The sequence below is a fragment of the Myotis yumanensis genome, unplaced genomic scaffold, assembly GCF_028538775.1.
Source record: "Myotis yumanensis isolate MYYU_CA2020_CCGP unplaced genomic scaffold, mMyoYum1.0.hap1 SCAF_4, whole genome shotgun sequence".
NCBI classification, from domain to species: domain Eukaryota; kingdom Metazoa; phylum Chordata; class Mammalia; order Chiroptera; family Vespertilionidae; genus Myotis; species Myotis yumanensis.
Genome location: NW_027223755.1, coordinates 106,709,996 through 106,722,554, shown reverse-complemented (window position 1 = coordinate 106,722,554; position 12,559 = coordinate 106,709,996). Strand labels below are relative to the sequence as shown.

The 12,559-nt window shown below is 52.7% G+C and overlaps 1 protein-coding gene and 1 pseudogene across 2 annotated transcripts; one reads left to right on the top strand and one right to left on the bottom strand.

Moving 5' to 3' along the window:
* Positions 1–2,062: 2,062 nt before the first annotated feature.
* LOC139009545 (cardiotrophin-2-like) lies at positions 2,063–5,177 on the top strand (annotated as a pseudogene).
* Positions 5,178–6,295: 1,118 nt separating this feature from the next.
* CTF1 (cardiotrophin 1) lies at positions 6,296–11,086 on the bottom strand. Of its 2 annotated transcripts, XM_070411654.1 has the most exons (3): positions 11,009–11,086; positions 9,693–9,811; positions 6,296–7,597 (listed from the first exon to the last, which is right to left on the bottom strand). In XM_070411654.1, the coding sequence occupies exons 1-3, from the start codon at positions 11,031–11,033 to the stop codon at positions 7,139–7,141; spliced, it is 603 nt and encodes a 200-aa protein (XP_070267755.1). In that variant the 5' UTR covers positions 11,034–11,086; the 3' UTR covers positions 6,296–7,138. The 2 variants fall into 2 exon arrangements, with proteins under 2 accessions (XP_070267755.1, XP_070267754.1); XM_070411653.1 differs by lacking the exon at positions 11,009–11,086 and having other exon boundaries at positions 9,693–10,532.
* Positions 11,087–12,559: the final 1,473 nt, after the last annotated feature.

Below are 12,559 nucleotides of genomic sequence, written 5' to 3'. Positions count from 1 at the left end.
CGCCCGCAAGAACTGTCAGTGATGATGACGAAATAGTGTTTGAGTGACTATTTCGTGCTAGGTAATACTCTAAGCATTGGGGATCGAGCAGTGAACAAACAGACAAAAATCTATGTATGGTCTCATGGAGACTTTATTCTGTACACAGATAATACATTCAGTAAATAAGTAAATCAGAATGCTGTGTGATAGAAGGTGCGTGCAATGATCCAAGTTTGTTGAATGAATGAATGAATGAAGGGCCTTCCCTTAGGTCAGTGGTGGCGAACCATCTGAGCTCGGCGTGCCAGCATTTTGAAAAACCCTAACTTAACTCTGGTGCCGTGTCACATATAGAAATTTTTTGATATTTGCAACCATAGTAAAACAAAGACTTATAGTTTTGATATTTATTTTATATATGTAAGTGCTATTTAACAAAGAAAAATCAACCAAAAAAGTGAGTTCGCGTGTCAGAGGTGACATAGGTTCGCCATCACTGACTTAGGTTCTGAACTACTAGGAACTCAGGAATGGAGAAAGGAGAATAAAGGAGGCCATCCTGGTTTGCCGGTCATCTCCGTTGCTTTCTGCTGGCAGCCTTAGGGAACACCCCCTCTCTGAGCCTCACGCCATTGGTGGGAACATAACCTGGGCCTGATCTCTGAGAGGACAGTTCGGCGGCATGACTCAGATTTAAAATGAGCGTACCCTCCGATCCCGGTATTCACACTTTCAGCTGTGTCCAGAGAGCTGGGGTAAGGATGTTCATGGCAGCCTTCATTCAGTCAACAAATATTAAGCTCTATGCTAGCCCTGGCTGTGTGGCTCAGTGGTTGAGCGTCGACCCATGAACCAAGAGGTCACTGGTTCCATTCCCAGTCAGGGCACATGCCCGGGTTGCGGGCTCGATCCCCAGTAGTGGGCGTGCGGGAGGCAGCAGGTCAATGATTCTCTCTCATCAGTGACGTTTCTATCTCTCTCTCCCTCTCCCTTCAAAATCAATTTTTAAAAATGCTAGGTGCTGGAGAACCAGCAGTGAATGAACCAGGTGAGGTTTCCTCTTTCCTGGAGCCAACATTCTAGGGAGAGAGACAGCAACAAGCACGTAGACAAAGAAATAAATGACGCAGTTGCAAATAGCATGAGAGTCTGTACAGACTATAAACCCGGGAGAGGGAGTGCTTTCGATATATGAGTTGAGGCCTGAAGTACAAGAAGGAGGCGGCCTTGGGGAGGTTTTGGGGTGGTCCTGGCAGGCCCGAGGCGGGAATGCTGCACCACAGAAAGGAGCTAGTGCAGGGGGGCCAGGCCTTCCGACCACACGGAAGACTTTGGCCTCCACTCTGTGTGAGGTGGGAGCCATGGGAGGGTCAGGCAGAGGAGGGATTGAGTTGGACTCAAGGGGTTGCAGGAGGGTGGGGGGAGGCAAGGGTGGAAGCAGAGACCAGCGGGGAGGCCACTGTAATGGTCCGGCGAGAGGTGCTGGCGGCTGGGATTCAGGTGGTAGCAGCCGGAGGGGAGAAGTGGTTCGATTCTGGATGCATCTTTTCATCTTTTAAAATGTTTGATCGCAAATGACAAACATACAGAAAAGCGCACAAGTCATACGTGTACAGCTCAATGAATTTCCGCAAAGTGAATATATCCTGGTCATGAGCACTGGGTTCAAGGGCACAGACCTGTGCTGGCTGCCTTTAAGGACGGAGCCACAGGATTCACTGTGGGGCTGGTGTGGAGAGGAAGGAAGGCCTCAGAGAGGACCCCAGGACTTGGACCTGAGCAACTGGAGGAAGGGAAGTGCTCTTATCGGAGACGGGGGAAGACCCGGGAGGGGGTCCAGAGTTGAGTGGTGCGTATTTGGAGTTTGAGGTGCTTATTAGTATCTAAGGAAGCAGGAAGTTGATTACGTGGGTCTGGAGCTCAAGGGAATGTTCTGGGCTGGAAGAAATCTGCCTTCGGGGTGATTCGGCCCTGACTTGGATACGCAAGATTGTTGCGGCCACAAGGGCTGATTCCTTTTGAGTTGTTAGGAGGAGTAAATGAATCAGTGGGCGGAGTTGGGGACTGGTGCTGACCTCTGATGTCTCTGCCAGCCCCCCTCTGCCTGCTGACCCTGCTGCTGCCACCCCTCAGTCCGGGGGGCCCCATCTCCCCAGCTGAGCCCATCAGTCAAGCCTATAGCCTGGCCCTCTACGTGCAGAATACATCGGTGCTCCTGCAGGCGTGTGTGAGTGATGCTGGGCATGGGAGGGAGTGAGGGGCGGGGACACTGCCTTCCTGGCCCTGCTCTGTGCAGGGGGAAGAGCAAGGTCAGGGGAAGGTTCCTCCGTGGGTCCGAGAGAACAGGGGCTCTGTCAGCTAGAGACACCCCCCCATGGACACTGTCACTGAGGGCTGGTGACCTTGGGCAAGTCATTCTTTCTCTCGGCCTCAGCTTCCTCATCTGCAAAATGGGCTGGTGATCCTGCCTTTGCTGACCTCTCGGGACTGTTACAAGGTTCAAAGGAAGCACCAGAGGGAGGGCTTTACTGCGTCATGATGATCTCCACGAGCACCGAGCACCGGGCTGTGTTGCTTACTCGATCCTTATGCCCTCTGGGCACTCCCTCCCATTATCTCACTGACCTCTCCGAACGTTCTGAGACAGGGACTTATAATCCACTTTACAGACAAGAAAACGGAGTCTGAGAGAGGGTGAATACTTTGCTGGAGCTCACACAGCAATACCTGAAAGTGCCAGGATCTTAAACCAGGTCTGTGGCATTCAATGGCAATTCTCCCCACATCCCCCAACTGTCTAGATTACAGTGGTTCTCAACCTTCCTAATGCCGCGACCCTTTAATACAGTTCCTCATGTTGTGGTGACCCCCAACCATAAAATTATTTTCGTTCTACTTCATAACTGTAATGTTGCTACTGTTATGAATCATAATGGAAATATCATATGCAGGATGTATTTTCATTGTTACAAATTGAACATAATTAAAGCATAGTGATTAATCACAAAAACAATATGTAATTATATATGTGTTTTCCGATGGTCTTAGGTGACCCCTGTGAAAGGGTCATTCGACCCCCAAAGGGGTTGCGACCCACAGGTTGAGAACCGCTGGTCTAGAAGTTCAAACTGGCAGCCTGTTGGCCGGGTCTCGAAGGCTGAGGGGGGCCATGCAGTGCTTGTCAGGTTTGACTATGATGCCTAAGACAGGCACAGGAATCCTGCTGACAAAAGCTCCTGCTTTCTTCCCCAATTACAGGACCTGCCTGGCCCTGAACCTCAGGGCTTTGTGACTCTTCCACTGTCCTGTATTCCAGGCCCATGTGAAGTTGCCCAATCTAGTTTCCACTCTTATACCTTCCACATTCCCTGGTAGCTTTGGGCACCCTGAGCCTGCTTCTCCTGTGAAATGGGGATGTAGGACTAGGTGACGCACCTATCAATGAGGGGAGTTATCAGTGAGCACTAAGACTCTGTGGGTGCAGTTTTGTGGAGGCAAGAACTTTAATGGAGAAGGCACTCAACGAGATTTAATAATAGCAACAATTATTTATCGACTAGAGGCCCAGTGCACGAAATCTATGCATAGGTAGGGTCCCTAGGCCTGGCTGGCGATCAGGGCTGATCAGGATCTGTCTGCTGGCTGGGGCCTTCCTTCATTCCACGCCACCCCCTGATGGTCAGCACATGTCATAGCGAGTGATGGAACTCCCGGTCGAACTCCCCAGGGGACAATTTGCATATTAGGCTTTTATATATATAATTATAATAAAATTAACAAACACAACTAAATGCTGTAAATAAAAAAAGAAATAGGGCTGTAACTACATTGTTAATAACATATTTAGATAGAAAATATCATAATAAATAATATAATCTGTGTTCATGATATTAATATATATTATTTATTAGTGGTGGCTTATCATGCTCTTATTGTATGCCAGGTGCTGTGCTAAGGGCTTTATATATATATACTAGAGGCCTGTTGCATGAAAAGATTCGTGCAATAGGCCTTCCCTTCCCCTGGCTGCCGGCACCGGTTTTCCTCTGGCACCCGGGACCCAGGCCTTCGCTCTGGCCGGAGCTGCCTTCAGTCTTCGCTCCGCCACTTCGGGCCTATGTATGCAAATTAACCGCCATCTTTGTTGGTGGTTAATTTGCATATCTCACTGATTAGCCAATGGGAGGCGTAGTGAAGGTACAGTCAATTACTATGTTTGTCTATTATTATAATAAATTATTTCTAATCACCTCATGACAATACTGCCACATGGGAATTATTGAAACCATGATTCAAACTTGCACAACTTATACGTGGAGGAAGCTAAATTGGAAGCCAGTAGAGCCCAGGCCCTGTGCTAGGACATCTCACCGACTCCCTGAGGTGTAGTGAGTGGCAACTCCCCCTGGGAAGATGCTGTCTCATAGAAGGCAGATGTGAAATCATGGGGAGCCTCAGGGTACCCTTTGGTCCCCTCACTGTCTCTGTCCCTCACGCAGCTCCAGTGCCAGGGCAGCCCTTTTAGCGACCCTGGCTTCTCAGCCCCTGCGCTCCAGCTCAGCAGCCTGCCACCTGCCACTGTCTCCTTCAAGACCTGGCATGCCCTGGATGACGGGGAGCGGCTGGGCCGTGCCCAGGGGGCCTTCCTGGCCTTGACCCAGCACCTTCAGCTCGTGGGAGATGACCAGAGCTACTTGAACCCTGGCATCCTCTCCTGCTGGCTCAGCTGGGGGCTGCGAGGCTCCGGGCCCAAGGCCTGCTGGGAACGTGGCTGCCATTATGACGGCCCTGGGCCTGCCCATCCACTCCCCTGAGGCTCCCCATGATTTCACATCTGCCTTCTATGAGACAGCATCTTCCCAGGGGAAGTTGCCACCGCTACACCTCAGAGAGTCGGTGAGATGTCCTAGCACAGGGCCTGGGCTCTACTGGCTTCCAATTTTGCTTCCTCCACGTATAAGTTGTGCAAGTTTGAATCATGGTTTCAATAATTCCCATGTGGCAGTATTGTCATGAGATGATAAGAAATAATTTATTATAATAATAGACAAGAGGACACTGTCGGGCTTGTCACCTTTGGGGCCTCAGCCTTCGAGAGGCAATGTCGAGGCTATGTCGTGGCCTGGGAATATGGCCACTGGACAGACCGAGCTGTGAGAGACTTGGCTCTGCTCAGGGGCAAGTACCCTGGATGAGGATGCGGGACTTCCTGCCAGAGGCCTGGCCTTGCTGCTTTGCAGGAGACCGAGCTTGTCTAGCAGACAGGGTTAGTGCGCCATGTCATGGGAATATTTCCTGGGAACCAGCCTCAGCTCCCTGGTGGCTGGGCCTTCCCAGGCCCCATGGCCTTCCTCCAGCATCTGGTGGGACTCCACGGCTATCGCCCCACGCATCGCCCCTCCGGGGGTGCTGGCGGCCGCTTCCTGGGTGGAGAGAAATCCCGCTTTGAAGAGGCCTCACTCCCCCTCTCCTGGGAACTGACGGTGGCCTCCTTCCTGAGGCCGCCCCTTCCTGGCACGTGGGAAGGTGCAGGGGCTGCCTCCCGTCTCCACCTCGCTTCCTGTGGGGAGACGAGGCCGCTGGGGAGCAGACAGGCCTCTTCCTTTTGCTGGAGTGTGGGGAGCCGATAGAGGATTAAGCCTCGGACTGACCTGTTGGCAAAGTCACAAACAAGTCCCAGCTTAGAGGGCACAGTCCTCTTCAGCATAATTAGGCTTGACCTTATGACGCTCCCTAGATTTATCTGGGAAGCTAATGGGCTGAGGGAAGTGCAGCAGGAACAAGAACAAAAACCAGTGAAACTCACAAGAACAGTGTAACTATGGAAACCACTACCTTGTTTACCTCTGACTATGAAATAAAGGCTCAGCTTGCCTCAGGATCTCTCTCCGTGGCCTCAGCCAGGCACAGGAAGATCCACGGAGACTAAAGAGAGCTAGAGCGTTCTGAACGCTGTCTCCGTGTAAAACATTCTTCGCCGACTCCGTCCACACCTTTGGGCACCCCTGGCCCGCTGAGGCTGGACCCCGACACTGGACCTCATCCTGCCCTGGTCTCCTTTTCTGACTGTGGCCACGGTGACAACTTCCCGTCTTCAGGGCTCCACTTCCTCATCAGTGGAGGGTCCATTCTTAAACGAAGGAGCCGTGTCAGGTTTCCCGCTCGGGCCCTGCAGGTCCTCCTCGGGGCTCCCAGGAACCCCTGCACCGTGTCTGGGCCCAGGCGATGCCCAGGATCCTCTTCTCCTCAAGGCATCTCCCCATCCTCACCCACTACATCTACTGGAAACTTTACTGTTCTTTTTGTTTTTTAACATTTTATTTACAAAAAATTAATTTATTCTCAGAAACAAAACTCTTTTAAGGTGTCGATTGTTTCTCTTCACAGACCTGGCTTGGGAGGAAGAGGAGGTGCAAGGACAGGGCGAGGGAAGTGAAGGGGGAGGACGTGGAGGGAGGGGGCGGGGGGGGGGGGTGAGGAGGGGGAGGCAGCAGTGGACGGGCTGGGGGGTGGGGGTGGGGGACAGTGACAAGGTGTCCCTTCCTTGAGTTGAGGCTGAGCTGCACACATGCTCACGCGGGGCCGAGAGGAGATAAGAGTGAGGGAAAAGGGAGACAAGTGACCTCGCAAGTCACTTGGGTAAGGGGCGGGAGGCAGACCCAAGGGATGGAGAAAAGAGGGAGAAAGCAAGAGTGTGACGGAACGAGGAGGTCACATACGAGACCTGAAGGTCCCTGGAGAAAAAGAGAGGACGTACGGCACAGACAGAGACGACAGAGGAAGAGATGGAGAGAGATGGAGAGAGAGAGATGGAGAGAGAGATAGGGAGAGAGATGGAGAGAGAGATGGAGGGAGAGATGGAGAGAGAGATGGAGAGAGATGGAGAGAGATGGAGAGAGATGGAGAGAGAGATGGAGAGAGAGATGGGAGAGAGATGGGGAGAGAGATGGAGGGAGAGATGGAGAGAGAGATGGAGAGAGATGGAGAGATGGAGAGAGAGAGATGGAGAGAGATGGGGAGAGAGATGGAGGGAGAGATGGAGAGAGAGATGGATAGAGATGGAGAGAGATGGAGAGAGATGGAGAGAGAGATGGAGAGATGGAGAGAGAGATGGAGGCGCCGGCAGGAGGTGGCCGCGAGCTGCGGGCCGGCGCGCTCAGGCGGGGCCCCCGGGCACCAGCTGGCCCAGGTCGGCTTCGGTGCAGCGCACCCACTCGCGGTAGAGGCTGCACACGCGGAGCCCCAGCACCTTGGCGGGGAAGACGCCGGCGGCGGCGGCGGCAGCGGCGGCGGCGGCGGGCTCGGGCCGGGGCTCGCGGGGCTCGGCGCCCAGCGCGGCCAGCACGGCCTCCACGGCGGCGCCCAGCGCCCGGGCCCGGCGCGCGGCCTCCTCCAGGCGCCGCAGCAGGCGCGGCGCGCGCGGGTTCAGCTCGGCCTGCAGGCGGCGCACCACGTCCAGCAGCGGCGGCAGCGCGGCCAGCGCCCCCGCGTCCAGCCGCAGCCGCTCGGGCACCGGCAGGCCCGCGTGGCCCGGGCCCGGGGCGCTCAAGCCCGCCACCGGCAGCCGCGGGGGCGAGAAGCCGGGCAGCCCGAAGGGGTCTCCCTGGTGCTGCACCTGCGGAGACAGGCCGGTCAATGGGACCCCGGGACGCCGCCCCTCTCCTGGGCCTCAGTTTCCCCATCTCGCACAATTCCGTGATAATGCAAAACAACTACCAGAAAAGTGACCTTTACACCAGTGCCTTTGTTTCTTCATCTCTAAAATGGAATAACACTGCCAACTTCATAAGGTTATGAGCATGTTAAAATCCTAAGTCGGGTCCTGGCCCCTGGGGAAGGCGCAACAAACACACTAGGGCAAGCATGTCAAACTCAAAGGCTCACACGGGCCAAATCAACAAGGTGGAGGTGTATGTGGCCGCAAAAAAAACTAAAGCTCCAATTTTCATAGAAACGTAGGTTTATTTCAATAGAGACATGCTGAATACAAAGGGCTGAAATAAATGAGTCATCGTTAACATAAAATAATAGAACATTTTAATTAAATTAATATTTTTTCTTGAACACTGACTTCCCAGACACTGAATACCTGCACAAATTAATAAGCGTAACACAAATAAACTTATTTTTCTTGTTCTCCGAAAGCGAAATATTTCCTGTTGCGCACACCAAACAAGTCAGTCCAAGACTAATGACGTGGCAATTGGCTGCTAAAATATTCGCTACTAATATTAATGGAGAGAAATGGTGCACCTGCGTGTAAGGCATGTAAGGGAAATTAATGCAACACGATTATAGTAATCAGTCATTAGCGAACGTTGTATTTCGTTATTAATAATTATGTATAACAGGATATTGTAAAAATTAAGTTACAAAATTTTTATCAAAACGTTTCTTACATACCGTTATATTGGCTGGGCCGAAAAAATATTCGTTGTGGGCCGCATGTGGCCCATGGGCTGCAAGTTTGACATGCTTGCACTAGGGTGCAAATCCTGTCTCCATTTACTAACTGTTCAGTTTCTTACAAAACCATTTCCCTTCTCTGAGCCTCAGTCTCATCTGTAGACGTGTGTGTGTGTGTGTGTGTGTGAAAGGGGGGTTTGGGGGGTGGTACAGCTCCTGTTCTGTCTTCCTACCAGGGATCTCCAGAGAATCAGGAAAGATAGTACGGGAACTAGTCTTTTTCACTCCCCCGACCCCCACCCTGCAACCTCTCCCTCCTGGGCACCTGCCTGGCACACAGCAGGGGCTTCGTGAATCACTGTCATATGAGTGAACAGATAAAAGCTAAAGGTGATTTGTAATTTGTAAAACTGCTATACAATACCATTTATCCTTCGCTAACATCTTGCCTCTGGTTCAGGCATTGTGCTTGCTGCTTTAAGCACACTTCCTAATTTTCCCAATAACGGGTGTGACGGAATTATGATGATTTTGTAAATGAGGACTCCAGGCTGAAGACGTACAGTGACTTGACCTGGGTCCTCCCTCCAGGAAGGGGCAGAACTGGGATCGGAACCAAAGTCGGTAGGACTACAAAGCTGATTCTATTATCCCACTACCGACTGTCATAATTGTTACATCATTATTGTAATGTTATCATTCCTGCCCAAGGTCACAGTAAGATTGGCAGGCCCACAGTCTGTCTGCTTCAAAACCATACCCGCCTCCACTACACTATAGTAATTTGGGGAAATATCTTCTGTTCTTAGGCAGGCCCCCTACCCAACCAAAGACATTGGCGGATCTCCCTCCTTTATAAAAGTCCCCCGGGGATGGAATTTTTGACCCGGATTGAAACCCCTTCCTGGCCTCTCTGCATAGCACAGGTCAGAGTTCACATCTCATCTTGTTCAAATGCCTCCTTTGACAGCTGGTGAGACCAAGGCCATGGAAGAGAGGTGACAAACCCATACAGAGTCTGGAACCTGGGTTTCCTGACTCCCAGACCAGAGTTCTCTACACTCTCAGGTTGCCTCTGTCTTAAGCACCAAGAAGGGAGCCTCCAAGCTTAGGTGGATGAAGGGGCATTTGAGGAACAGAGATGACCCTCCTCCAAGTGCTGTGTGGCCTGGGGCAAGTTACTGATCTCTCTTGGAGCCCCAGTTTCTGCAGCTGGGAAATGAGGTTGAGAAAACAGGTAGTCAAGTAACCCTATGATCTGTATTTCCCTGATCCCCAGGCCTCCCACACCCATCCCCACTCACATATTCCTGGAAGAGCTGCTCAGCATATTTGGTGAGGAGGCGGGCAAGGTTGCGTGTCTGATGGATCTTGGCCTCCAAGAGGGGAAGGGGTGAGACTGAGGAGTCAGCCTGGGGGTCTTCTGGTGGGAAAAGGGGGGAGGAATGAGGGCAGCCCCAAGCCCTGCTCCTGACCACTTCGGGCTGGCCCTTTCTTCCCGAACCCAGAAGCTCAGCTCTGAATTCTCCAACTTTTAAGCCAGGCAGGCTCTGTCCCATCCCAACGGAGGGAAAATGAGATACCAGACATTTGCCAAACGTTTTTTCTGCGTGAAATGTGTTCCCTGTCCTCAAATTACTGTTGAAATACTATTAAAGCCAAATTCAAATACTGCCCCCTTAGTATTTGATTCACTTGGATTCACTCCTCCCTTAAATTAACTTCTTTCTTCTTCTTCAGGCCATTTGTTCATACTTCCAAGTAGTTCTTTTAATGGCTCTTTTATGTGTGTGAATTGGACTCATCCTGGGAGCCATTTGAGGGTAGGACTCACATACCTCTGTACCTCTGTAATTGTTGGTGGAATTCAACATCACTGAAACACAGAACTTCAAACCGGAATGCGCCTTTCAGCCCATTTTACAGATTGGGAGACTTAAATCCCATTCCCTCCCTCATAGCCTTTTTACGCAAGGCGCTGGGCTGGGCACCAGACAGCGTTAATTGAATCAGCGACCAGTCTTCCTTAACGCAAGCTGAAAGGCGGTGCCCGGGAAGGACTACATTTCCCGAGACGCCCCGCGCACGCGCCCGGGGCATGCTGGGGAATGTAGTACCGGCTTCTCAACTCTGGCGCCGCATCCCCACCCCCACCCCGCCTGAGTTTCCCACCGCCTATTCCTATCTTTATCCACCTTGACTCTCGTCTCTGGTTGTCATTCACTATCTACTGTGGCCCAAAGACTTCCCCTCCTAGCCCTATCACTCCCTCTGGCCCCAGCTCTGATTCTTTGCCAATCTTCAAAGAGGACCCAGGCGTCCAGCCTCGGCCACGACCCCAGTCCTCCCCCCGGGTGGACTCGAACCGGTCATCTCACCCTGAGCCCAAGTCCCTGAAGGCACAGCCCCCGCCTCCTCGAACTCCGGCGCCAGCACCGTCCCACAGCTCACCCACAGCTCACCCACAGCTCACCGCCTGTTACCTGACACCCGGCCCCGCTCTCCCCTCTCCGGCCGCTCCCTTCCCCGACCCGAAGGCAGCGGGGACCCGGACCCCAGCTTCCAGCCCTTCAGACCTCTGCTCCCCTTGGGCACTCGACAGTCACATTCAGCCCCTTACCCAGACTCCCCTCCCTCCGGCTCATGCTGGCCCCAGGCTGATCCCTTGGCCTCCACGCCCCCCTTCCAGGACGGGGAGAAGGGGGGAAAGGGTAGGGGCGGGCCCGGGCGCAGCCAATCAGGGCTCAAACCCCAAACAATTCCCCCCCTTCCTGCCCCAGGCGAGATTCCTTGTCCCGGAGTCCAGTTCACTGCCTGCTCGGCGAGTTGAGCAGGGCCCTGAGGGGGGAAGCAGGTTGTGTGCCTGGTGGGTTTGGGACCTCGACCCCGGGGAGGACGGCGACCGGGGCTGGAGGCAGCCCTGCCTCAGGCCAGGAGGAGGAGAGGAGGCTCAGGCTCCGGTCTGGGACAAGGCTTGGCGCCGGGCTGCCTGCCTTTCGGAGAAAACTAGGGTTGTTGGAGAGGGTGGGGCCGGCCGGACAGGAATGTGAGGCGCTCTCTCTTGGCTGGGAAGGAGGGGGAGCGGGGTTCTGAGGCTTAGGTAACACCTGACCAGACACACACCTCCTTTCTTAGATACTGTATGTCCTCCGTTCCCGTTGCAGCTACTAGGAGAGGGACAGGTGCACCAGCTCAACTCACCTTCCCAGGCTCACACACCTGCTTTGACTGCATATAGACGTTCATTCTCACTCAGGAACAAGCTTCAGAGACAGGTGTGTGTGTGGGGGGGGGGGGGGGGGGGGGGTCTTACCCACATGTCAACTCCACTAACCTGGTGCAGACAAAAGCCCAGTCTGTCCTAGGCTCTGGGACCCAGGGATGACCCAACTTGCTTTCTGGTTCCCTGGGGAATTCACAGTCTGATGGGGGAAACCAGAGGTAACAGCAGGCAGTGACTGAAGGGACCGGGAAGAGGCTGTGTCTGTGGGGATGATGCCAGAATAAAGACAGAAAGGGATTGCTGGCAGGGGGCACAGCAGGTATGATGGAACCAGATTGTTCACAGGGTCCACAACCACATACTCATCTTTAAAAATATGTTTTTATTGATTTTTAGAGAGAGAGGGAGAGAGCTAGAGATAGAAACATCGATGAGAGAGTGAGAAACATCATTGATCGGCTGCCTCCTGCAGACCCCCACTGGGGATCAAGTTCGAAACCCAGGCTTGTGCCCTGACCCAGAATCTAACTGATGACCTCTTGATTCCTGGGTCAATGCTCAGCCACGGAGCCACTCTAGCTGGGCTCGCACACTTACTAACGGTGAATATTTATTGAGGATTTACAATGTGCAAGGCACTGTTCTAAGAGCTCTACACTTACGAACTTACCCTCGTGTTATAGTTGAGGAATTAGAAACAAGTGACTTATCCAGGGTGACTGGGCAACCAGAGCTGGGATTTTACCCCAGCAATTTGGTTCCCCAAATGCTGCCATAACCATCTTCCTGTACCTTAACCTCTGTGGACCTAGTCTCACCAAGACAAACAGGCCCAATAGCCACACCTTTGAAATACACACACACACAACACACATTTAGCTGTCCTATCTGGCAAACAGCCTCAAATCAACCAAGACTTGCTCCTTTTAAATAAAGTTTTCCTTTATT